The sequence below is a fragment of the Canis aureus genome, chromosome 2, assembly GCF_053574225.1.
Source record: "Canis aureus isolate CA01 chromosome 2, VMU_Caureus_v.1.0, whole genome shotgun sequence".
Classification (NCBI taxonomy): Eukaryota; Metazoa; Chordata; class Mammalia; order Carnivora; family Canidae; genus Canis; species Canis aureus.
In genome coordinates this window covers 65,438,528-65,466,123 of record NC_135612.1, presented here as the reverse complement: position 1 = coordinate 65,466,123, position 27,596 = coordinate 65,438,528, and the positions used below count along the sequence as shown (strand labels likewise).

At 43.3% G+C, this 27,596-nt stretch overlaps 1 protein-coding gene across 1 annotated transcript in view; it reads left to right on the top strand.

Annotated features, from left to right (window-relative positions):
- Positions 1-17,350: 17,350 nt before the first annotated feature.
- The window catches only part of CD38 (CD38 molecule), a 48,310-nt gene continuing 38,064 nt past the window's right edge, over positions 17,351-27,596 (top strand). Inside the window, exon 1 of the mRNA XM_077877379.1 lies at positions 17,351-17,754. Within this exon, the coding sequence (XP_077733505.1) occupies positions 17,498-17,754 (257 nt within the window). The 5' untranslated portion in view covers positions 17,351-17,497. The remainder of the gene's footprint in view (positions 17,755-27,596) is intronic.

The window sequence follows — 27,596 nt, the reverse complement described above, 5'->3', positions numbered from 1 at the left end:
CCGGGTCACTGAGGGAAGGTAAGAGGCTGTTTCACAGACCTTCCTCTGAACGAGATAGAAAGCCACAAGAGGCCCCTGAAAAGAGCCTTCTGGCTATAGCATACTGATGTGCTCAACTCTGGCCAAGGACGTAAACCAAATATAAATCACTAGGAAGGTAAAGTGTCATCCTATTAGAGTCGTATCTGGCAATGGATGAAACTCCTCTATGTCCCTGATATGATGTTATATCCAAAATATAGCACACTGTACTCTTCTAAAATTCAACCTCTCTCTGGGGCTCAGATAAGTCTGGGCTGATGGCATAGGGCTTCGAGAAGTCTGTTTATGGGAGGAATTGTCAGGTAAGAAAGAGGTTCTTGAAAGTGGAGAAGAATTAAATGGTCATCCTGTCTAGTGGAGACTGGTCTTTGTGTACACGTGCATGTGTGCATGTGGGAGGGCCAAATTTCCTGATTGACCTACCACCTTGCCAATTGGTGTCCTTCGTCCCATTGTAATTATTAGTAGCATCCCTTTCTGTAAGAGTGAGCCCCAGGGAGAGACAGCACTGTGAGACGCAGAGCCATGAATGACAGTGTAGGGGGACCCAGCTTTCTATAAGTGACCTAGCAATGGCAGAGCTGACGATTCCCAGTGAAGGGGCTGCAAAGGCAATAATGAAACAACATCAAACTGCCAAGCAGAAAAAACCAGTCCATATCATTTAGGATCCTAGCAGGACATAGATGACACATTCAGATTAAGATACTTTGAGGAGTGTTGAAGAAGGGACCCTTTACAAAGGCATTGATAGTTTGTAGGAGCACACCAAGGTCTGAAGGGATAAGCGGATGGAATGGCTACAGACTCTGGAGAGAAAGAGTCCCATGGCGAGGCTGCCTTAATAGGAGCAGTGCCTTCTGCTAATGTATCCAGCAGGAGTGAGGCATCCCTGCAGAGGGAGCCAGCTGAATGTGTGTGCCACCTCAAATTAATATCTTGAAATCCCAACCCCTGAACACAGTGGTATTGGGTTATGGGCCCGTGAGAAGTGCTTAAGTCATGAGGGTGGGGCCTTATGAATGGATCTGGTACCTTGTAAAAGAGATTCCTCAGAGATCTCTCACCCCATCTACCTGTGAGCACACAGCGAGGAGGCACTGGCTATGGACCAGGAGGAGGGCCCTCATCAGAACATGACTATGCTGGTGCCTTGATCTTAGACTTCTCAGCCTCCAGAACTGTGGGAAAGAAATTTTTGCCACTTATAAGCCACCTAGTCATTGGTGTTTTGTGGTAACAGTCCTAATGAACTCACTGTCCTTCCTCCCTGTGGGGGACTCTGCTGAGGCAGAGAGCCAAATGAGGAAAGGTGAAGAATCTAGAAGGCTAGTGGCACCTGGATGGCTTAGTTGGTAGAGCATTCCGCTTTTGATCTTGGGATCATGAGTTAGTGCCCCAAGTTGGGCATAGAGATTACTTAAAAAAAAAAAAAAAAAGAATCTAGAAGGCCAAATGGAAGATGTCCAGCCTGTAGCCTCCTCAGCCTAGTCACCAGGAGTGATTGAGCAAGAAAGGAAAATTGTGAGGGCTGTGTGAGCAGAGATGAAACCTGCCTCATGAGGACCTGCAGAAATAATGAAGGGGGTCTCTTTGGAAGGGGTTAATGCTCTGCAAGACAAGTGGAGTTTTCAAAAGCCCCTGAAACAGAGGTTTTGGGAATCATTGTGACCACTCCATGAAGAGTTTAAATGGACCCAGAGAAATGGGGATGTTTAGCTGGGAAACATTTCTGAATTTCCAAATAGTCTTCTCTCAGATATGTACATATTCATGAGTGTTCCTCTCTGGACCTTATGAAAAATCTTTTCACTTCTCATCTGGAGGCTCTGTCCTCAGGGCCCCTGGAGTGGCTGCAGAAGGGCCAGGGCGAAGAGGAAGGATGTCATTAGCTTTGTGTGGTTTTGAATCACAAGAAGAAGCTAGAAAGGATGCAGCTGCACATATATTGAATTCTGTTGGTTTCTCAACAGGAGGTGTTTTGATAAACATGCCTTATGAGATGGCATGTTTATCAAACCCCAGGCTGTCCCCAATTGTCCATTTTTGTAATATAAATAGTTATCTTTGTTTTAGATGATATTTGGTGATTTTCATGTTATTTCTGAAAAGGCCATACATACATACACATGGTTCAAAACTGAAAACAATATAAAAATCCTCACTCCTATTCTGCATCTTTGCAGATAACCATTTCTTTCTTTAGAGATACAGCACTTACGAATAGATATTATGACTCCCTATCTTTCCTTACACAGAAAGGAGCATTCAATACACAATATTTTGTATCCTGTTCTTTTTCTTTTTTAAAGATTTTATTTATTTATTCATGAGAGACACACAGAGAGAGGCAGAGACATAGGCAGAGGGAGATGCAGGCTTCTTGTTGAATTCGATTCTGGGACTCCAGGATCACGCCCTGAGCCAACTGCTGAGCCACCCAGGCATCCCTGTATCCTACTCTTTTTCTACTTACTAATATATCCTAGAGATTACTCTATCAACACATAGAGGGAGATTCATCACTTTTTTTTTTTTGTAGCTGCGTAATATTCTATGGGAAAGATGTCACATGATTGATTTAATCCATCCTGTCTGAAAATTCAATGCCCACTGTGTTCAGTTTCCAAATCTGTGAAATATGGATAGTGGTAATATCTACCTCAGGAGGGTGTTTTTAGGACTTAATAACATGATACATCTAAAAGCCCAGTGGCGTGTTTGGCAGCTGCTGAATGCTCAATTAATGTTTGTGCTTCCCCCTTCCTTTTTTTCCTCTTTCCCTTCTTTTCTATTTCCTTTTAATCCTCCTTTTTTTCCCCTTCTCCCTCCCTCCTTCTCTTAAGTGCAAGGAAAAGCAACAATGAACAGTTCTGCCTTTGGAGACAATCTTCCTTATTTCTAGGCCGGGAAGAGTTATGGGGAAAGTGCCAAAAAAGCCACCATTGTGTTGGAAAGTACCATAAACTAAATACATGCTAAATACACCTCTTCCCCTGTCTCTTTTTTTCTCCTTGTTTTTTTTCCCCAGGAGCACCAAATAACAAATGGGCTGTCTTTGTAACAGATCCAGGAGAAATGTGGCAGAGCCCCACTAGAGAATGTAAATTCCAAGAGGGCAGGATTTTATTTTAAAATTTTTTTAATAAAATATTTTATTTATTTGAGAGAGAATATGAGCAAGGGGCAGGGAGAGAGGGAGAGGGAAAAGCAATCTCCTCACTGAGCAGGGAGCCCAATGTGGGGCTTTATCCCAGGACCATGAGATCATGACCTGAGCCAAAGGCAGATGCTTAACCACTGAGCCACCCAAGTACCCCAAGGACAGACATTTTTAAAAACATTTCAATTGAGATATAATTCATGTTCAATTAATTTTATCTTTTTAAAGTATATGATTCAATGATTTTTAGTATATTCAGTTTTGCAAAGATCACATAATCCAAGTTTAGAACATTTGAATCAACCCAAAAAGAAGTCCCATACCCACTGGTCCTCACTCCTCATTCCTCCAACATGTAGCCATAGGTAACCAGTAATCTATCTTCTGTCTCTACAGATTTATCAGTTCTAGGCATTTCATAAAAATGGAACTCTACAATATATGTTTTTTTTTAATATATGGTTTTTTATGATGGACTTTTTTCACTTAGCATAATGTCTATTAATTATTAATTTTAATATTAACAATGAATTATTAACCAACAATAAAGTATTAATAATCCAGCCAACCAAATATCAATCTTATATTAATCAATTTAATTTTTAACAATAAGTGATCGATTAATATCAAATTATTAATTAATTAATAATTAATTATAGTCAGTCATGTAATTAATAAATTATTCATCAAATATCATTACATTATTAATGCTAACATTTGCTTCCGAGTGGTGAAGTTATGAGTAATGTAATTTTCTTCTTTATACTCATAATTTTGAAATTATGAGTATTTTTTTAATTTGAGAGAGAAAGAGAAAGTGTGTGTGTGCACAAGTGTGGGAGTGGAATGGGGTGGGGTGAGGTGGGGTAAGGGGGAGGGGCAGAGGGAGAGGGACCATCCTAAGCACACTCCCCACTCAGAGCAGAGCCCATCTTGGAGCTCCATCTTGCGACCGTGAGATCATGACCTGAGCCTAAATCAAGAGTCAGACGCTTAACTGACTGAACTACCCAAGGGCCCCTATACTCTTAATTTTCAAAATTACATCTGAGAGCGTGATTGTTATTATAACTTGAAAAAATTATGTGTAGAGCTGTTACTTTACCAAAAGGGATGTCTTCCTAAAATATAAATTTGAATTTTACTTTGACTGCTAATTACTTAGTAAAATTAACAGAATTCAAACTTTTTAGGTCAAAAAAATTTAGTTTCAGAAAACACAACAAAATAACCAAAATGTCCTTTAGTAGGTGAATGGAAAAGTAACATTTAGTACATCCACACCATGGGATATTATTCAATGCTAAAAAGAAATGAACATTAAGCCATGAAAAGACATAGTGGAATCTTAGATACATATTATTAAGTGAATGAAGCCAATCTGAAAGTCTACACACTGTATGATTCTAACTATATGACATTCTGGAAAAGGCAAAATCAGTATAAAGATCAGTGGTTGCCAGAAGTTAGGGGGGAAGGAGGGATAAACAAAGGGACACAGAGGATATTTTTGGGCAGTGATACTGTAACAATGGATATATTACATTTGTCAAAACCCATGCAATGTACTAAACTAAAGTGAACTCTAATGTAAACTATGGGCTTTGGGTAATAATGATATGTCACTGTACATGCATCTTTTGTAACAAAAGTACCAGTTCGGTGGGGGGATGTGGTAGTGGGGAAGCTGTGCATGTTGGCAGGAAGTGGGCACATGGGAACTTTGTATTTTCTGCTTACTTTTGCTGTGAACCTAAAGCTGCTCTAGAAAGTTAAGTTTATTTTTAAAAAATCAAAATAAAATCAGTGAATGATATTCAGTACCCTTACTTTCAAGGAATTTCATTTGGGACTTTGAGTTTTTCGCTTGTTTTGTTTTGAGCCTGTTCTGAAGAACACTAGGTTGAGAAAATATTGCACAGTTTCCTCTCAGATAGTTAAGAATGTGTTCCTCCTCCCAGCTGAGGTATTTGACCTTTAGCCTCTTTGTGGCTAGAACGGAAAATACAAGTGTCCCGGGAAATCAAGTAAACATCTTATATGAAAATCTGTTGAGAAAATTTTGGCATGAATTTTGGGGTGCTCTGGTGGTTTGAAAAGCATATGTGGGATGACTAATCTATTAAACTGCCCAAGTTGTTTGGAGTGGGCTAGCTCTGACGTCAGGCAGTATGGTTTTCTGTTGTTTTTGAAATTTGGCATCTGTTCACTCTTCTTCTGGTGAGATATCCTCACTTTCTTCTGGGGAACTTACTCTGCTCCCCTTTCAGCCCAAGTGGGGCTCCACCCCCTCGTCCCCCTCAGGTCAGGCAGCAGGAGACTCAGATCTAATGGAATCAGAGCAAGCCATGTCACAGGTGGTGGTGATTGGCTCAGAGCTAAAGGTGAGGATTTTCTTAAGCGACTGGAATGATGTGGGGGTTGTGTGTTTGTTTGGCTAATCGTCTGGTGTAGAGAAGCACACATTCTCAAGCACGTTATGTAGATTTGATTCCCAGCTCCCCACTTCCACCACCTACTAGCCCATGACTTTGGGTAAGTCACTCATCCTCTCCGGGCCTCAGTTTCACCTTGTAAAATGGGACTAAGTAGACTCCCTCCCTGGTGGGGCTGTTACTGGGATTGAATGAGTAATACTTGTGAGGCTTGACACAGTGTTTGACTCCTCAACATTTTAACAGACATCTCAGATTGAACATGCCCCACACAAGTTCTCCCTTCGGAGTCTCTTCCTCAACTCATTGAACAACTAACTTCCTCCTTCTAGATGTCTCAAACCCACATCCTTGGAGTTGCCTTGATTTCTCTTTTTGGCTCTTAATAAACACATTCTCTGCACTCTACCTGCAAAATATATCCAGACTTCAACCACATCCACCGATGCCAACCTGGTTCAAGCCATTGGCATCTCTTACCTGGATTATGGTGTCATTGCCTCCTGAGTGGTCTCCCTGCTTCTGCTCTGGCCCCATTTCAGTTTTTTCTCAACAAGGAGCCAGAGTGAGTCTGATCAAATTCAAGTCAGAAAACGTGGTCTTCCACTGTGCCTCATACATGCTGGTGCATCTCTGTCCTTGACTCCTACTTCTTTCTTCCTTGCTCCTATTGCACCACACATCCCTTCTTTGACCTTTGCTCCTCTTTCAACACAACAGTTGTTCATCCCTTGCTCTTTTTTCCTCTCTCTGCTGGAATTCTGTGTCCCCAGATGACATGTGGTTACCTTACTTTCCTCAGATCCTTCCTCAGATGCCACCTTCTCAGTGAGAACATCCTGGCCCTCCATCTGATGGAGTGACCTTCCCTCCAGTTTTTTTTTTTTTAATTAATAAAATTTTTCCCCCTCTAGTTTTTATCTCAGTCCCTCCTGTTCCTTTCTTAGTTTTTGTCACCACCTCACAAACACTCTGATTTACTTTTTTTTAATCTTGTCTATTACAGGTCTGTACCCCCACCTCCCCTTATAAACTCTGTAAAGACTGAATTTTTTTTTTTTTTAGGACTGAATTTTTTAAGTAGTAATCTCTACACCCAACGTGGGGCTTGAACCCAGGACCCCAAGATCAAGAGTCACTCTCTCTTCTGAATGAGCCAGCTTGGAGCCTCAGGAATGAATTTTCTTAAACCGCTGTATCCTCGGTACTTGAAAGAAAATCTATGAACACAGAAGGTGCTTAGTGAGCATGTAATGCATGAATGAAAGAGTAAGTGAATGGAAAAAAAAAGATTTGTGTTAAAGTGTGATATTCATCAACACATAGTTTTGTAGTGTCTACTAGGTATGAGGGACTTGCTAGTCATTGGAATCATACTCAAGAAAAACACTTTTTCAGAGTCAATTTGCAGTCTAGTGTGGTGCAAAAGGAGAGAGGAGGAAACTATTCAAATCCAAAAAATAAAATTAGGAAGTATAGGGTTATAAAAACCCTAGGGAAGACAATGAGAAAATTCATAAAAGATGTCCAAGGCATGGGGTATCTAAGCTGCCAGCAGGAAGTGGGGGAAGAACAAGGTGAAGAGGTGAAAGGTGAAGAGGTGGAGGATGGTGAGAATCAAGAAGTCACAGAATCTGCGATGCTGAGGTTAGCTGCAACTGAGGGAGTGGCTGCGAAGTTGACTTCTCCAGCACTCAAAACTACACCCAGATTAACTAAACAAACAAGCCAGTGACTACCAGTGACACCCAAGTGAATGAAAAGCATTTCAAGGCATTCTGCAGAGTCCTACTAATTCTTGCATCATTGAAAATGCAGAATAAAGAGTGAATACAAAATTCAGCTCTGCTCAGTTTCTGGGTGTAGGAGGAAAAATCATGCAGCTTTCCTTTTCACAAGACTGCTGGAAAAAAACAGATCACGGGCAACATCATTGAGTGTGCTTTTCTGTTATTTTTGATATTCACCCTTTTTCTGGTAAAAGTTATATAATTTGAGGAAGTTAAAAACATGTTGAGAAGATAAACGCCTTCCAGGAGAACAGGTCCACTCCAAGCTTTTCAGTGATGTTCAGAGCCGCACGGCTACCACCGACCCATGCCCAAAACTATGTTTCCAGAAGTTCCCTCTGTAGATCACAAATCCTCAGCCAGAACAGCTGAGGATTGAGTCTGTCTGCCAACTCTGAGCCAGTTCATAGTGGGTGTCCATTAACTATTTTTTTTAAGATTTTTTTTCTTCATTTATTCATGAAAGAGAGAGAGAGAGAGAAAGGGAGAGAGAGAGGCAGAGACACAGGCAGAGGGAGAAGCAGGCTCCATGCAAGGAGCCTGACGTGGGACTCGATCCTGGGTCTCCACAATCATGCCTTGAGTCGAAGGCAGGTGCCAAACCACGAGCCACCCAGGGATCTCCACCCATTAACTATCTGTTGCCTAATCATGTAGAGGTAGTGTTAGCTGGACAGATTTGAAATAAGATTATCTGGGGTCAAAACCCTTTTTTACTAACTTAATTTTGCTTACCTTTCTAAGCCTTTGGTTCCTTGTTTGTAACATGGAAATAGTTTATATCTCTATGACGGCAAACTCGATATTAGTAATTATTGTTGAAGGAAGAAAAAGAAGAATTATGTAATTAATCATAGCCTCCCTCTTCTTTCCCCTTTGACACTGTGCTTCACTACTCAGGAGATGAACAACAGATGCTGATAGATTGGTTTTAGCTGGTGAATCTGTTGAAGACCCTGGACCTATTAGTTTCTCCATCTCTGGTGGATCATCAGTCTGTTGTCATTGGTTTTGAACTGCGGGAGAGGGAGTTTTACAGGCATTGCTTGAGTGCCAACTGCATACCAGGCATCGTTCAGGTGGTAGGGGCTCAGTGGTGGGCAGAAATGGGGATCAGCCCTGTTCTCATGGAGCCGACCTTCTAGTAAGAAGTGTGAGGAGAGGAAGAAGCCCCATTTCTTTTTTTTTTTTTTTTAAGATTTTATTTATTTATTCATGAGTGACACAGAGAGAGAGAGGCAGAGACACAGGTAGAGGGAGAAGCAGGCTCCATGTAGGAAGCCCAATGTGGGACTTGATCCTGGGACTCTGGGATCATGTCTTGAGCCAAAGGCAGACGCTCAACCACTGAGACACCCAGGGGTCCCAGAAGCCCCATTTCTAAGAGGCTGTGCCAGGGCTGTTCTTTACAGTTTCTTACAGGTAGCCTGAGACACAGGGAAATAACAGGATAAGACATTCAGCTTAAAGCTACCAATGGGTGCAGAGTTGGGATTTGAGCCCAACTCAATGTTCTGGAAGAGGAGACATGGCCTGACTGGAACCATGTATGCACAGTGAAGTGGAAAGAGCAGAAATTTGAAAATGTATATATGTATATATAGAATATTAAATAATATAAAGTATAACTACTTTTAAAGCCATCAAAGATTAGAATGAAGGCTGGAAGGAAAGATATCAAAATGTTAGATAGTTGGGGTTAGGGCTTTGGAATGGGGAGGGCATTTTTTTTTCTTTTCTCTTTTCAATTTATAAAATGTGATTGTATTACTTGAAGAATTTAAAAATGGCTAATGAAGTTGACCAAGGAAAGAAGAGAGCTCAAAACTCACATGGCAGGAACCACACTTCCATAACCCAGCTATGTGGCCCAGAGGTAGTCTCACCTCTGGTGCCACAGACATCCCAGGATCCACCCTGCAGTGCTCCCTACAATTCTGTTTGAATGCCTTCCCCCACTTTGTGCTTGCCCTTCAATGACCTGACCTAGTGTCCTCGTCTTGTCAAAGTTTTCCTAGAATCTACTGACTCTTTGCCATCTCTTCCATCTGCACGTGGCCATCCCAGTATTAGTCATATGATCCCCCCACTTATTCACAGTTTCACTTCCCATGGTTTCAGTTACTAGTGGTCAACTACAGTCTGGAGACAGATGCTCGTCCTTCTGACCAATCACCAGAAGGTTAATAGTAGACTAGTGCTACGTCACAATTCCCGCGTCATTAACCCTTTTCATCTCTGATCTCGCAGGCACTTTATCATCTTATGTCATCATCACTAGAAGAAGGGTGAATTCAGTATAATAGGGCATTTTGAGAGAGAGATCACATTCACATGACTTTTATTACAGTATATTATTATAATTGTTCTATTTTATTATTATTGTTGTTAATCTCTTACTGTGCCTAATTTATAAATTAAACTTTATCATAGGTCTGCATGTATAGGAATAAACATAGGGTTCGGTGCTGATGGCATCCACTGGGGGTCTTGGAACGTATACCCTGTGGCTAAGGGGGATCCACTGCATTTATTTGTTGAATACTTACTAGGGGCCAGATGCTCAGCTAAATTCTTTGTAAATGTCATCTGAGTCAATCCCCAAAATAATTCAGTGATGCCTGCGGATATTTTTTTAGCCCATTCTACAGAAGACGAACTTGTCCTTCAGAGAAGTTTTGTTATTTGCCCAAGTGGGAGAGCCCGCTCCGGTCTACCTGACCAGAAAGGCTGTGTGCTTACTAATCTCTACAGGGGTTCCTCAGGGTCACTTTATTTCTGTGCCTTCAGCAAAGCTACCATGGTGCCTGGCACATGGTCCCTAATATTGGTTGAATGAATGAAAGTCAGGATATGCCATTTTTGGAGCCTCTGTGCAATGTCACAATGCACAAATAAGTCTACAATGACAATATTACCATGTGTTGAGTGCCTAGCTTGTCCTAGATGGGTCTATTATCTCAGTTAATCTACACTTCAATCTAACAAGTAGACATTACATTGTGTCCATTTTTCAGAGGAGAAAACTGAAATTCAAAAGTGCTACTTGCCCTGGGGCGCTTGGGTAGCTCAGTCGGTCAAGTGTCTGACTTCAGCTGAGGTCATGATCTCACAGTCTGGGAGCAAGTCCCATGTCAGGCTCCGTGCTCAGTGGAGAGTCTGCTTGTCTCCCACCCCAACTCCTCCCCCCATGCTCTCTCTGTCTCTCAAATGAATCAATAAAATCTTTAACAAAAGTGCAACTTGCTTCAAATCATACCACACTTAGATTGTGTATTTGGAGGGTGGTCACTTTCTTGTGCATTTGTGATCTTCCCCATGGGCATACCAGAGTGTCTGACATTTGTACCTGAAGACCTTACTTGCAGAAAGATAAATAAAAATGAGAGAGTTCACAAACCAAATGACTTTGTAGGAGCAAAGGATTACAGGGTCCTTTTAGACTTTATTTTCCAAGTGTTCATTGTATTTAACAGAAGGAGAAACTAAAAGCTGAAGTGCTCCCAAGTAACTCCTGATTCATAGTTAGAAATTAAGACAAAGCAAATCTGAAAGTGTAACTGTATGGTTGTGGAAAACCCATATTCTCAAGCACTGCTGTGTAAGTGCCAATTGGTACAACCTCTCTGAGAGTATCTGATGAAATTCTAAATGTCTGGGCCCTTTGACCCAGGAAATCTGCTTTTAGGAGTGTATGTACTTGCATATGTGAAAAAATTTGCTGACACAAGAATATTTATTACAAAATTTAATGTCAGAATGAAGGAGTAGAAAAATCTAAGTGCCCATTGATACAGGTCTAGTTAAACAAACTTTAGTAGGCTATACAATGGAATACTAGAAGTTATTTAATAGAATTGGGTAGAGCAATGTGTGGTGATAGAGAATGTCTTCAACATATGTCACTGTGTAAAGGAAGCTAGGTGTACAATAGGGCGTACAGTATACTCTAATTTTTATGGCACAGTGAAAGCTTACTTCCTCTGTATCTATGTATGAATGCTACCTCCTTATTATAGTAAGAGGGAAGTCCAGAGAAGGAGAAAGAATGATTTTATATACAAATCACTTTGTTCTTTTTTTTTTTTTTTTTTTTTTTTTTTTATGATAGACACAGAGAGAGAGAGAGGCAGAGACACAGGCAGAGGGAGAAGCAGGCTCCATGCACTGGGAGCCTGATGTGGGATTCGATCCCGGGTCTCCAGGATCGCGCCCTGGGCCAAAGGCAGGCGCCAAACCACTGCGCCACCCAGGGATCCCCAAATCACTTTGTTCTATTTGACTTTTACTCCCTATACACTTATCGTATTTATTATCAAAAACAAATACCCTTTTTAAAAGGGTTGTTTTATGACAGGTCTTCAGAGTTTTACTAGCCGGAATAGTACCAGTCTGCTCAGTTCAGAAAGGAATGGATGCCAAGTTCTGTTACACATTAAGTGATTTTGGACCTTGCACAATATTCAATACAAGAAAAAGTTTGTGCCCAGGATGAGGGGGTGGAGGAAGACAGAACACAGCAAGGCCAGAGAGCTGATAAATGAACCCCCAGCAAAACCAACATTTCTCATCCCATTTCCACATCATTTTGCTTAGATGCGGGATTGTGAGAATAACTGTATGAATTCGATTTGGAAAGGGTGGAATAATGGATGCCGAAAGTAAAACTTTTGTTGGTCATTCATTCATTTATTCATTCAGCAACCATTTGTGGATAGCACTTTGAGTCCTGGGATACTAAGAGAATAAATTTTAATTTTTGCCAACCTAGCCTTGTGCAAATTCCTAGTCTAGTTGGGAGAGGACATCTAGAAAAAAATTTCAGAGGATGTGTTCCAGGGCTAGGCTGTCCAGACCAGACCTTTTGAGATCTGTCCAAGATCTACTGGCATCTGTATTATTCTGCTAGGAAAGTGTTCCATTTGGAAATAGAACCCAGTTTGGTAACTACATGGGATCAGGAAAGGCTTACTTCCTGAGGACATGGCATTGAAGGAGATCAGTAGGAGTTAGGAGGCAGAGGGAATGGCATCTCTGAAAGCCCTGTGCCAGGGAAGAGCTTGGGCTAGTTGGGGACAGAGAGAAGGCCAGCAGGCCTGCAGTGCTCTAGGGTTGAAGAGACACATGTTCATGCAGGCTGGAGGAGGAGGAGCCATGGGTTTACATGCTTGTTATGTCTAGAGCAAGTGGAGAGGTGAGATAATCAGAATTATGTTTCCAAAGTTGCTTCTTTATAAAAGATTGGCTTTTTTTCTTTTTTAGATTTTATTTATTTATTCATGAGAGACACAGAGAGGGAGGCAGAGACAGAAGCAGAAGGAGAAGCAGGCTTTCTGCAGGGAGCCCAATGAGGAACTTGATCCCAGGACCCCAGGATCACACCCTGAACCAAAGGGAGATGCTCAACCACTGAGCCACCCAGGTGCCCCAAAGATTGGCTTAAAAGGAAGCCACCATCTTGTCTGGAAAGAATGGATGGAGGAGGTAGGGAGGGTGGGTTTGGGGAGAATGGTTGGAAGTCCTTTGTAGGTGAGAAAGAGGGTAGACTCTGTCTGGCACGAAGCCAGTGGTAGTGGAGGTGAACAAAGTGGATACTTAATAACTTTTAGGCAGAGAAGCCAACTTCTAGGTGGATGTGTGGGATGAAGAAGAGGGAAAGAGCACAGAAGAGTTGGACATTCCTAGCTTAAGCAATCAGGCAGGGATTTAGGTTCTTTTTACCAGATTTCAAAAGACCAGAAAAGAAGGGGTGCCTGACTGACTCAGTAGAGCATGAGGCTTTTGATCTCAGGGTTATATGAGTTTGAGCCCCACCTTGGACACAGAGCTTACTAAAACAAATAAACAAACAGAAAATAAGTCAGCTTGAAAGAGGAAGACTAACAGTTGAGTTTTGGATGGAGTGATTTATAAGTAGAGATATTCCCTCCTTTTGGCAACATTTTGGTCTCATAAGGACATCCCAGTCAAGGGTTCTTATTTTTCCAGTGTCTCGAATCCTCCTTCTGCCCTTACTTCATTTTCTGTGGGACTTTGGTATGACAGTCCATTATTAAAATCCCATCTTTGTTTCCTTCCTTCCTTTTCTCTTACTCCATTGTACTTACCTGGTGTGATGGGCTGAATGGTGCCCCGCCCCCACTTCATATGTTGAAGTCCTAACTTCCTAACCCTCAGGATGTGACTGGATTTGGAGACAGGGCCTTTAAAGAAGTAATTAAGTTATAGTGAGGTCATTACTGTGGGCCCAAATCTGATAAAAACTAGTGTCCTTATAAGAAGAGGAGATTGGAAAGGAGAGGGGTGCCTGGTGGTTCAGTCAGTTAGGCATCCAACTCTTGATTTCAGCTCAGGTCATGATCTCAGGGTTGTGAGATTGAGCCCTATGTTGGCCTCTGTGCTGGGCATGGAGCCTGCTTAAGATTCTCTCTCTCTTCCTCTTCCTCTGCCTCTTCCCCCCACTAAAAAAAACTAAAATAAAATTAAAAAAAATAAAAAAGCATAAAAAAATAGAATGGAGAAATGTGGATACACAAGGAAAGACTATGTGAGGACACAAGCTAAGGATAGAGGCCTCAGAGGAAATTAGACCCTTGGATACCTTGATGTCAGCCTCCAGAACTGGAAGACAATCAATTTCTGTTGGTTGAGCCACAATAGACTGTGTGGCTTTGTTATTTCAGCCCTGGCAAATCCAGCAAATCCCAGCCTCATCAAATCCCACTCTCTGCTTACTTTTGCCCTTTCTCTTGGGCTGCGGGGAGTAGCCAGACAGAAGAGTGCCCCCTCATTGCCTGGCCTTTCTTTTTTTTTAATTTTTAAAAAGATTTTATTCATTTATTCATGAAAGACACACAGAGAGAGAGACAGAGACAGCGACAGAGAGACAGAGACACAGGCAGAGGGAGAAGCAGGCTCCCTGCGGGGAGACCGATATGGGAATGGATACCAGGACCCTGGGATCATGATCTGAGTCAAAGGAAGACGCTCAACCACTTAGTCACCCAGGTGCCCCTGACTGACTTTTCTTTAAATTCCTGACCACTTCCTGATATCCTGAGAACCTCTCATTTCCCTGTTCTGTCCACTCTGCTGTTCTCCTGCCATTACAAGCCCTCACCCACTCTCAGTAGATGGGTGACCGCATTTCACTGAGAAGTAGTCAAAAGAGGATGCTCACATGTCACTATCAGCTAACCCACTAACCGAATCCTTAAAGCCACAGTTTTCACCTTCCTTTTATGAGGTAGCAGAGTCTACACATATGCCCCTGTGCCTCGGGTTTTTCTCACCTCTACATGAGCTTTTTGCAAGTTTTTTATTTTTTTTAAATTTATTTATGATAGTCACACAGAGAGAGAGAGAGAGAGGAAGAGACACAGGCAGAGGGAGAAGCAGGCTCCATGCACCGGGAGCCCGACGTGGGATTCGATCCCGGGTCTCCAGGATCGCGCCCTGGGCCAAAGGCAGGCGCTAAACCGCTGCGCCACCCAGGGATCCCTTTTTGCAAGTTTTTAAGCAGTTTCCCCCTCTTCTGCATTATCAACTGTTGCCTATGTCTTGGGCTGTCCAGTCATCCTACAGACATAGGTAAGTCCCTCCTGACATGCAGTAAGCAAGCAGTGAGAACATTTTGTTCTCTCCTGACTGCACAGTGTCCTTTTGCTGTGTCCTCATTTCTCTATTCTTTTGACAGAAAACTCTTCAAAAGTCATCTTGAGGGATGCCTGGGTGGCTCAGTTGTTGAGTATCTGCCTTCGGCCCAGGGCATGATCCTGGAGATCCGGTAATGAGTCCCACATCGGGCTCCCCGCAAGGAGCCTGCTTCTCTCTCTGCCTATGTCTCTGTCTTTCTCTCTGTGTCTCTCATGAATATATAAAGAAAATCTTAAAAAAAAAAAAAGAGTCATCCTGCATACTGATACTACATTTTCCTCTCACACACTCTCATGAACCTACTCTCATCTGGCTTTGTCCTCCACATTTTCTCTGAAACTGTTCTTGTCAAGAGCACCAGTGACTCCCTATCTGGTCTCAGCCTCTTGTGTCAGGGGTCACTCTTGCCAGCTCCCTTTGCTGGAGCTCTTCTCATCTTTCTGATCTCTGCCACAGGCAACCGCCTGGCTGAGTCTCTGGAACTGCTGTTTCTGCACACACTCTCTATGTGATCTTATTTATCCTCTTGGCTTTAAAAACTCGCTGTATGATAAAGCCTCCCATATTTGTGTTTCCAGCACTGACCCCTTGAATCCCAAATATTTATACTCAATTAACTACTTGATGTCTCCTCCTAGGGGTCTAATCGGCATCTTCAACTTACCTCCAAAACCAAATTTTTGTCTGGTGCCTTTTCTCCCAAATCAAATCTCCTTCATCCTTGTTTCCCATCACTATAAATGCCAGCACTGTCCTTCCCTTGGTCAGTTATTCAGATCAAAATTCATGGAGTCCTCTTTGACTCCTCTTTCTTGCAAACCCCAAATCCAACTTATCAGCAAAACCTGTTGTTTCTACTTTCAAAGTGTATCCAGAATCCAATTGCTTGTTGTCTTTGCCACTTTTATAACTATTCCCCTGGTCAAAGTCCTCATAACCGGTCTTCACTGTTCCATCCTTACTTCCTTACAGTTTATTCTCAATACAGAAACCAGGTTGAACCTTTATTTTTTTTTCAAGATTTTTATTTATTTATTCATGAGAGACACACAGAGAGAGGCAGAGACATAGGCAGAGGCAGAAGCAGGCTCCCCATGAGGAGTCTGATGCACTCCGTTCCAGGATCCTAAGATCACCAGCTGACCCAAAGTCCACCCAGGTGCTCTCAGATTGAGCCTTTAAAATGTCATGCCTAATCAAGTCACCCAGTGACCTTGAATGGGTTAAAAATAAAATTCACTGTCTAAAAAGTCCTTCTGGTGATCTGGCCCTCTGCTACCCTCGGAACTTCTTTTCTCTTCTGCCTCCCTTAACCCTGCATTCCAGTTCCAATGGCCTCCATGGTGCTCCTGGAATGGGCTAAGGAACGAACTTTTCTTTTCTTTTTTTCTCCTTTTTTGCCTCAGAGGTTTTTGTTTGTTTGTTTGTTTTGTCTCAGCCACTACTTCTGCTATTCCCTCTGTCTGGAAAACCTTTGCCATAGGAAGTCCTGTGGCTTGTTTTTTCACTTTCCTTAGGTCTCTGCGGAAATGTCACAGATGGTCCTAGTGCTAAGGAACCTTGAGAGAGTACGTGCCTCTCAGAGCAGGTAGTAATAGCTAATATTTATTGAGTGCTTAGCATGTGCCAGGCATTTGTGCCAAACACATGGTAACTATAAACTCGCTTCATCTTGATCATACCTCATGAAGTAGATACTATTATCCTTGTTTTACATCTGAAGCACAGAGCCATCAAGTAACTTGCCCCATACGGCTCCAGTAGTGGGTGGTGGAGCTGGATTTGAACCCAGGCTTAACGACTGATGTCACTTGAGTTAAGGGGAAGGGGTGAAGCTTGAGTAGAGCTTTTGAAAGGGGCTGAGCAGGCAGGCATTTGTCAAGGCGAAGAAGGAGAGGGAGAGCAGCCTTTCCCAGGCAGCAGACATTGCTTGCAAACCCAAACGCTTGCAGGCAGGTGCAGAGGCAGGCAGCCAAGCCTTGAGCCAAGCCTTGACGCTTTCTAGCATCAGGTGTGACTGAAGTGTAAATTGCAAGTCTGATCAAGCTTGCTGGCCGAGGAGTAAGTATAAGGGATTGCTGTTTGTTTTGCAGGCACCTGCAGAGAAAGCGTAAGGTGGCCGTGGCCGCTTCTCCCTGGAAATGCAAAGTCCGGTCCTTGTCTGCTCAGGAGTCTGGCAGTGAGTGGCTGTAGTAGTAGAGTCTTTCCAGTTCTTTAAGTCCTTATTGGTCCAGCCGGTCACGGAACTTTGGAGGAAGGGGGTGGGAGTGGGAAAGGAAGCCGAGAAAAGACAAGGGCAAGATAAAGGGGAGGTGCAGTTTCAGAACCGGCTAGCTCTCTCCTCCCTCCCTGACCGGCCCCGGGGCGGCTCTCTCCTCCAACTTTGCCCGCCAGACCCCTCAGTGGACCCCATGGCCAACCACAGATTCAGTTCCGTGTCCGAGGAGGAGAAACCCTGCTGCGGCATTTCCAGAAAAGCCCAGATCTGTCTCTGCGTCCTTTTTATTCTCCTGATTGTGGTGGGCATCGCGGTGCCGGTCGGGATCCTGATGTGGCGCCAGCCGCCCAAGCACAAGGAGTGGAAGGGGCCGGGCACCACTGCCCATTTTTACGAGATCCTCCTGGGACGGTGCTACACGTACACTCAAGTCGTGCGACCTGAGCAGCGGTGAGTCCGCGTCCGTGGCGCGCGGCTGGGCCCCGGGGGGCGCGGGGGAGCACGGGGGGGGGGGCACAGCTGGGCACAGCTGGGCACCGGGCGCGCGCGCGCAACAAAGCATCTTTCATTACCCGGGTCAGCAGGGAGCCGGCCTTGCCCTCCCGCGCCCCCCGCACGAGCTCGAGCTCGGGGCGCCCAGCCCCGGCGGGGACCCGCGCCTCCTGCGCTCGGGCCGGGCGGCCCCGAGCCCAAGCCCCGCTGCGCTCGCCGCCGCGCTGCTGGGACGCAGGCAACCGGTAGGCGCGGGGATCGAAGGCGCTTTCTGCCAGGCATGGGGTTTCTGCTGGCTGTCCCTGGCCCGAAAGCGCCCCCAGAGAGTTACAGCTGACACCTGGTTGAGTGGCTTGCGGCCGGGGCAGGGGGTCGCGGGGTGGGGTGGGGTGGGGTGGGGTGGGGGGCGCCAGGAGGGTCCGACCGCCAGGGTGAGTTTTCACAAATCCACAACTTCTTGCGCGCCCAGAGCTACAGGGGATCAGAGATCTCGATAACAGAACCAAAACAAGAAAACTTTGAGGACGGAGATGAAATTCACACCGTAAGGTGCACCTGTCCGATGGGTCTGCACAGACCTTGAAAACACCACCCACGGCAGTCCGTGGAAACTTCCCGGACGGTTCCTCGTGCCTCCTGCCGGCTAGCTCCTTATCTCCCCCGCAAGAGGAACCGCTCGCTTTCTGGACTTCCTTTCCCAGGGTCTGGTTTCACACAGAGAACTCATTTTTTGAAGTTGTACACAGAGTAGGGCCAGTGGGAAGTAAGAAAGCTCCCTCTCTGGCTGCCCGAGGGGGGCCCTGGCAGTCGGGGTTTTGCTGTGAGCTCGAGGTTGCACAACTGATTCCACCTGCCAGAAACACCTGCAACTCGGGAGTTGAGCGGTACAATCCGCATCCCAACCCACCCCCCGCCCCGCCTCCCCGCGTGCTCTCAGCCCATGTATTCTAATGCAGATCCCGGAGGTCTGGCTTGCACATTTTTCAAGGCCAAAGATTGCCAGGGTCCCTTAAGTGCTTTGTTTCCGAGTAATTAAACAGTTAATTGAGAAACCAGAAGGTGAGGCATTCCTTTAGGTCATACTTAAAAGTTCCAATAAAATCAAGCTATAGCCAATCTGGCACGGTGATGATAAAAGCGGTCTTTGAATTTCCAATGTAATGTAACCGTTTAAATTTGTTGTTGTTGTTGTTCAGTTATCTCTGATAAATTCACACTATTGGATAGATTATCACCAGTGTATAGCAAGCAAGATGCGTCACAGAAACCACAAGCCTTCCTAATGTTTGTCAGGGCACTTAGTAGTACACACATACAAACACACACACACATATATCCAACATATACATATGTAAATGTGTATATGTTCAAAAATATCAACAGGGGATATGTATTGTTAATATTTTTTGAATATCCTTCCAAATATCTCACAATACGTGTACACACACACACACAAACATAGAGACACTATATAAATGGTTTAGTCATTAATACGGTATATGTGCCAGCCACTTAAATATCAAATCATTGAGTCCTTCAACAACTATACGAGGCACTTACCACTGCCATCCCCATTTTACATTTGAAGTAGAGTTTGACTTCATTGTCCACAATTTGGCTCCAGAAACTGAACTCAGCCACTACACTATGCAGCTTATATATGTTCTGTTAGCTAGAGTGACCGTAATTTATTGACCACATGTAAGACTTTTGAAAGGGAAGGAGATGCTGTTCATAATTATGCTGAGTCAATAGACTTAACCAGAACATATGGTCTCTTTATCCTTGGGTGGTTTAAGTGTGCAAACTCATGAGGTGCACTGCTTGGGTTTAGATCTTGGCTCTGCCTCAGTGTTATTTCAGGCAAGTTACTGACTTTCTCTGTGCTGTCTTGCTCTCAGCTGGCAAATGGAGATGGTACCTACCACAGGTGGGAATTCTGAGGAACAAGAGGAATAATCCTGATTTGTATGAGTGCTCATAATGCATTCATTTTTGGAAATGCAGTGTTACAGACGTCTTTCAACAATGATAAATATAGATCAAGGCCAACTCAAAAGAGATACCCAGTATTACATGTATTTAAATCACAATCTAGTGAATCAGTCCTTCGATGATGGAATTTGTTGTTTCCAATTTTTTTATTTACTGCCTTTTTTTTTTTTTTAAATTAAACACATGTCCTTGGAGATCTTTCAGTGTTAGTACAGGTAGATTTACCTCATTCTTTTTAACAGCTCATGGTATTCCATAGCTTAGAGGTATCTCTTTGGACAGAAAATTAGTTACCAATTTTCAGTCCCATTCATTCATTCAGTAAATATTTGGTGAGCATCTACTAATTTCCAGGCAGCGATCTACTATTGACAACACAGTAGTGGATGACAAACTTCCCACTCTCATGAAACTTTTCATCCCAGTTGGGAGTCCCATGCTTCAATGAATGTATATTTTTGTGCACTTATAGGAGTGTTTTTGTAGGATAGGTTTCTGGTGGTGCAATTGCTGGATCAAAGGGAGGATCATGCATATTTTAAATTTTGTTAAGAGTTTCTGAATCCCCTCCAAAATAAACCATTTTAGGCTCCTATTACCATCTATCACAGGTTGTGCTTTCTTACAATCTCCTCATTGCTCAACAGTATCAACCTTTTTTACATGATATTATGAGAAAAATAGCATCTAATTGTTTTCTGATTATCAGAGGATCATAACATGTTGTATATGTTAACCGGTCATTTATATTTTTGTCTGTGAACTTTATGTTCAGATCCTTGCTAATTTCTACTGAGTTGCTCATTTATTTTTAGAGGAGTTCTTTATATATTGTAGATCACATATATGGTATTTTCTCTCTGCTCATTGTCCTTGGAACCCTTGTAATTTCTGTTGCCCTTCCACTCTTGACACTTTAACTTCAAGGTTAAGACTCTAATCAATACTCTTTCTTTCTCTGTTGTTGCAAGTCTGGCATGCTGACAATTTCTCTTTGAGTCATACTATCTTAGCATCAGAACTCTTTTCCCTGGGGCGCCTGGGTGGTTCAGTCGGTTAAGCCCCTCATTCTTGATTTTGGCTCAGGTAATGATCTCAGGGTCCTGGGACTGAGCCCTTTGAGTTGGACTCTGCTCTCAGCAGAGAGTCTGCTTGAGTTACTCTCTCTCTCTCTGCCCTTCCCCTGCACTTCCCTCCACCCCCTGCTCTCGTACTCTCTCTCTCAAATAAATAAATAAAAATCTAAAAAAAAAAGGAAAGAAAAAATATTTTCCCTGTTGAATTCTGAAATCATTCTTGTGGTCCTCTTCTCATATCCATTCCTTGTTGGGTCACTGTCTCCTGCTTTGGCTTTTTGTATTGGGCCAAAGCATCCATTTATGTCAATTATTCAACCTTGTAATTCCACTTTGACCTGCTATTTCTAGTTCTTACGTCGTAGGTCTTTATTACAACTATGTATTTTTTAAAAGATTTTGTTTATTTATTATTGAGAGACACAGAGAGGAGAGAGAGAGAGACAGGCAGAGGGAGAAGTAGACTCCATGCAGGGAGCCTGATGTGAGACTCGATCCTGGGTCTCCAGGATCTGCTGAAGGCGGTGCGAAACTGCTAAGCCACCCGGGCTGCCCACAACTATGTATTAACATAAAAAACATTTGATATGTTGGGCACTTGGGTGACTCAGTGGTTGAGCATCTGCCTTTGGCTCAGGTTGTGATCCCTGGGTCTTGGGATCAAGTTCCATATCAGGCTCCCTACAGGGAGACAGCTTCTCCCTCTGCCTGTGTTTGCCTCTCTCTCTCTGTGTCTCTCATGAATGAAAAATAAAATCTTAAAAAAAAAAATTGATATGTGATACCAGGCTAAACAAAACCAGTATAAAAACTATGCATATAATAATTGTAACTACGTAAAACTGAATATAAATGAAAAGAGATAGTAAAATATGGGTTAATGGAATTATTAACCACTGACTATTATTATTCCACCACTGATTTTTAGGCCATCCATAAGTTTATTGTAGATTTCTTTCCTTATTCTTTCCTTATTAGTCTTCAGCTTCAAATGATTTATAATTGGCATTTTGCTGATCTATTACTGAATAATAAACCACCCTCAAACTTAGTGGTTTAAAACATAAACCTTTTTATTATTTTTACATGATGCTGTGAAATGCTTGAGCTTAGCTGAGTGGTTCTCCTTGTGATATTGACTGGGGCTGGAGTCCTTTGGGAGCTCAATTAAGCTGGAATATCCAAAAATAAATGGGGCATTACTCACATGAATGGCACCATGGAGAGGTCAGCTGAAAGGATGGTATTACCTGGGATGCTAGAAAGGCTAAGTATCTTAATTTCTCCATGCTGTTTCAGAGCCTTAGAGTCACAGCCCTGAAGTCTTGACCCTGTGAGCATGTTTTACTGGCAGCACCTGGGATGTGATCATTGCCTTGAGACGGCTTCTTTTTTTTTTTTTTTTAAGATTTATTTATTTATTCGTGAGAGACAGAGAGAGAGAGAGAAAGAGAGGGAGAGAGAGAGGCAGAAACACAGGCAGAGGGAGAAGCCAGCTCCATGCGGGGGATGGGACTTGATCAATGTGGGACTTAATCCCTGGAGTCCAAGATCATGCCCTGAGCTGAAGGCAGACGCTCAACTGCTGAACCACCAGGCGTCCCTTAAGTTAGCTTTTAAATGTTTATTTCTTCCTTGTGTTTTTTGTTCTTCTGTTACAGCTATTGCTCTTTATACATTATTACCTTTTATTAATTAGATTTAATAATGATAAAAATCTGATATATGCCTCCTGGAATATAAACTCATTGAATCAAGGGACTTGTTGAGTGACATATATCGAGGACCTTAAGTAGTGCCTGCAATATAATAAGCAAAATAGTTGAATTAAATGAATGATATAGAAGCCAGTATATTACTACTACTAAAAAAAAATAATAAAAAAAATAAAATTAGAAAAAGCTAAAATAAATATACCTATCCAACAAATTTTCCATACCATTATTCCCAAATTCATCAATCTCTATTTTGGGCTTATAGGGTATTGATTTTTCTCTTATATAAATAGCTTCTCAGTGTTTCTTTGTAGATCTAGGATTTTATCTTTTGTATATATTCCTTTTCCTTCATTTTCCTTTCCCAAAATCTCTTACCCCTATAGAAGTCACTCTTTGCCAGTCTTTTAGTGTGGGTAGTTGAGCACTGAAACTTGTCCCTGCTTATCAAGGTGAGACTTTCTAAAATTGAGCCATGCACATTAAATGAAGAATACTCCTGAACAGATGACACCTGGTTCTGCTGTCTCAAGATCATATCCACCAGCTGCATTCTGTCCTAAGATGCCCCTGGGCTTGTGAGACCTGACAGACATGTGGCCAAGACTCACCAGAACGTTAGCAGACGGTTAGTGCTATTGTATGGGAGAATGTTACCTTCTGTGCAATAGTCAGGAGCCAGGGAATGTGGGAAGGCAGAGCAGAGTCTGCAGGAGGACTCTAGAGGCACCCAGAGGTATGTTACAGTTCCAGAAATCTTCTTGCCTTGGGGAAAACCAGCCCTCTGCATAAATTTTGGCCATCAATGATAGCCACTGGGTGTCAGGGACAGAAGCGGGCATTCCTCTGACAACTCTTCATCCCTGCCCCATACAAGCTGGGGTTCCCAAGGGAGAGACTTTTTATTCACCCCTGCACCCTTGGCCGTCCAGCACATTGCTTGTCACTTTACAGTCCTTTAGTAGCTGCTTGCTAAGTTGAACTCAGTCAAGTCCAAATCACACTGGTGGAAAAATAAACATATACAGTGAGAAACTCCATCCATCTTATCCTGCCTTCTGGTGATCACGGACAGATAGATTATCTGCACTGTGCTGGTACTGATTATTGTTTCTGATTCCCTTTTCTTCATTTCTCAATTTCTTCTTGCTTCTCCTTCCTCTTCAAAATTTCTAACGATATTTCCCAGAGGCCAATTCTTCATTTTTACTTCCCCATACCTCCCATTTCAATGACTTTAGCATTTTATTAGCTTCTACTCAGTAAAATTCATGAGTTTAAAATGTACAAAATAGCAAATTCATACAAACAAATAGTAAAGACTCACTGTGTGCCTGGTGCTAGGGATACTGGAGGGTGAGAGGAGAGGGTGCTTCAGAGAGAGGAAGAAAAAACCAGTCCTGCTGTCCAGGGTCCTGTGGGGAGATCTGGGAGGACTGACCTGGAGACAGTGCTGCAGTGCAATCTGTAATAGCACGTGGCTGTGTTCATGGGCAAGAGGGGCCCCATGGAGGGAGGGGTGGCTTCTGTTCTCTAAGCCCTTTGCTGGATTCTGTAGGGGAAAGGGTGTAGGATGTACTGAAGTACCTATCAAGCAAAATATATGAATTTCTGTGAGCAAAGTTCTTGCACCATGTCACAGAGATTCAGAAATGAGCACCACCCACCCAAGTAGAGTCAGGAGGGCTTCATGAAAGAAGTAGCATATGAAGTCTTCTTTTACAATGGAATTTCAGCAAAGGGTGTTCTGAACAGTGTGCGCTAACCTGTTGAATGAATCTGGGAGGCAGATAAGATGCTACTTCTGGGGTAAGACTGGCAAATAGTTGGACCAAAACCCTTTAAAGGGTATGGGACTTTTGTTGTGCCCAAGATTGCGAATCCGAGAAACCACCAAGGAGCTGACACCAGTGCAAGCGCACAGGGGTTTATTAGCAAGCTCGAGCTTGGGTCCAAGTATACCCAACACAGCGGAGCAGGGGCTTGGACCCTGAAGTGAGTTACAGCTGGATTTTTTATAGGCTGGTCTAGGGGATTTTCAGAAGGGGTGGAAGAATTTCTCAAGTTCTGTTTACATTCTGATATGGGGCTTTCAAGGGCATTGAGCTCTGTTCTCATTCTAATATGGGAATTTCTACCACAGGCATGGGCTCTGTTGTCTTTCTGATATGGGATTCTCTGCCGAAGGCAATTCTGAGCTCTGTTGTCTTTCTGATATGGGATTCCCTGCCAAGGACATTCTGCAGTTTTTCCTGTAAAGTTCAGCTCTTATTCACAGGGGGCTAAGATGGCTGTACTTGTGCTAATGCTAAATTTTAGGTGGGATGGCCTTAATTTTTCTCGGCCTCCACACTTTGGCAGGACCCCACTGAAAAGAGGATGTGGACCTCATGTTGGCCGACCCACAACCTGGACCTTCTCAGTGTGTGAGAGAATATGAATGTGACCATATTTGCACAGGACAGAATTCTAGAATACTTTCTCTGTGGGTGATGGGATGACTGCCTGCTCAACATCTGCATTCTCAATAAGACCCTGAACCTCATTAGAGCGAGTCAAGTTGATGGCTTCATGTTCACCTGTGTGTCCTCAATGCTTAGGACTATGATTATCAGGCTTCCTTTAACCCCATCTTTCATGCTGTACTCTAAGATAGACCAGTGTTCAGAGTCTTAGATGCATCTGACTGAATATGGAGGGTGAAATTGGGAAAGTGAAACTGGTTTCCCAAGTGGGGGGCCTGGATGCTGCTGTGAGCAAATGGGGAAGTCATACCACAGAGTTATCTTTTGAAGGAAGGGTGGAGTACATATGCAAGTAAATGGTATTTGGGAACTGTGAGGCTTCAAGTGATATCAAGACACTTGAGAGGATGTAGCTCTGCGCTAGAATCTTCTAGAAGGAGAGGCTATTTGAGAGCCCTGGGAGCATCTCAGATGGCTGAGTGAGGGAAGGCAGAAATAAGAGAAAGAGGGAAAAGGAGAGATGCTATTTCTGTTTCACTTTGGAAGTTTCTAGAAAGGTCAGAAGTGCTCACTACTGACGGCTTGCCCAAGCTTCTGGTTCTGATATCATTATTAACAGGGAAGTGGTGGTGTTCCGCCTGGAGAAAGCTTTTGTTCTTTATCACAATGAACACTCATGACTTCTCTGCTTTCCCCTTTTCTCTTTGGAGAGAAAGCCCTTGGAAAACAGCTGCCAAAAGTCAGTTTAGAAATTTTGAAGAGACAGTGGCACCTGGGTTGCTCAGTAGTTGAGCGTCTGCCTTCAGCTCAGGGTGTGATCCTGGGGTCCTGGGATCAAGTCCCACATTGGGCTCCCCTCAGGAAGCCTGCTTCTCCCTCTGGCTATGTCTCTACCTCTTTCTCTGTCTCTCATGAATAAATAAAAAATATTTTAAAAATTTTTGAAGAGAGAAAGGTTGGAAATCAATGTTTATGGGTTATCTGCAATATACTCGGAACTTCATATAGTTGGTTCTCTTGTTAGAATCCTGTCATAAAAGTCTCAGGACACATCCTGTGGGGGAGGAAATGAAGCCTGAGAGAGGTTAAATAAGTTGGCTTATCAGTTGGTCTGGAGCAGGCTGGGTAATTTGCAGAGCCCCGTGCAAAATGAAAATGTGGGCTTATTGTTCAAAAAGCAGGAGAAAGCTTTTACTTCCCTCTGACGTCTTGTCAGCCAGATGGTTTTTACGTGCTATTTAATTGAGTCCCCTTGGGTACCAGGATTCTTGCAGGGAGCAGACCCTCACAGGTGCCTGGGATCGCACACCACAACTTGGCATGTGGGGAAGGTGCACCTAATCCCACCCACCTGCGCTTTCACTCCTCATATGGCAGTCTGAGAAGCCGTCCTGGGGAGTTTGAGCCAAAGATTCAAACCCCCAGTGCAGTGAGACAGTGTCCCACTGGCCTTGTCTCATAAGACGCAAAGCAAAGATAAAATTACTAAGAATTCCCATACAGTGGGGAACTGAGTGGTTCAGTCAGTTAAATGTCTGCCTTCCGCTCTGGTCAGGATCCCAGGGTCCTATGATCGAGCCTGTCATCAGGCTTCATGCCCAGTGGGGAGTCTGCTTCTCCTTCTCCCTCTCCCCACTTGTACTCTCTCAAATAAATAAATAAAATCTTAAAAAATAATAATAATAATTTCCAGGCAGCAACTGTAGAGCATTAAATTCCAAGTGTAGGACCTTTCTGAGCCCAGGGACCCATGTGACTGCATTGATCAGATGCCCACAAAGTCAATTTTGTTGTTAGGACATGGAAGAAACTCATCTCTTTCCATTCTTGGGCTCATCAGACCTATTAGACTGATGGGAAAACTGCGGCATGCAGTGATTTTTTTTTCCCCCTAAGGACCAGAGCCGGTAAATGGTAGAGGTGGTTTCTGAACTGAATGCACAGCCTATAGCCATTACATCATGAGACTTTCAAAAGAGTGTGTTCTCAGCATGTCTTAGGGCCTGAGGCAACTCATTCCAAAGGTAGGAGCCTTTGTAGAGTCTCCAGATGGAGGAATCTGTTACTTTTCTGTCTCAAAGGTGAGTCATGAGGCTGCAGTGTGAGGTCTTTGGGCTCCTCCTTTTAGGGAGGCAACGTCCTAGAGCCTAGAGCTTTGTCTCTGTACTCTAGATGCTATTATGACATTTGCAGGTAAAGCCGCAGAATGCCAAGTCTTGGTAACCATGCAGGACTTGGCATGCCTGGTTACCAGGACATTTTCTTCATGGCTTATCTCTCCTCTTGAACCATCACCTCCTAGAACTGGGTCAGGAAAGATGGAGTGCACACTCCTCATTCCTAATCCTGTGTCTATAGAAAGCATTGCTGATGGATCACATTCACTGAGTTAGCCTGGCCCAGCCTCAAAATTGTCTACACAGTATGCCACATAGATGCTACCTGTTGGTGGAATTGTTCCAAGAGATGACACCTGTTTGGATTCTATGTCAGAATCATGTTGCTTGTCAGCCCAAGTAGGTAAGTATAAATATTTTTTTCTTTAAGTA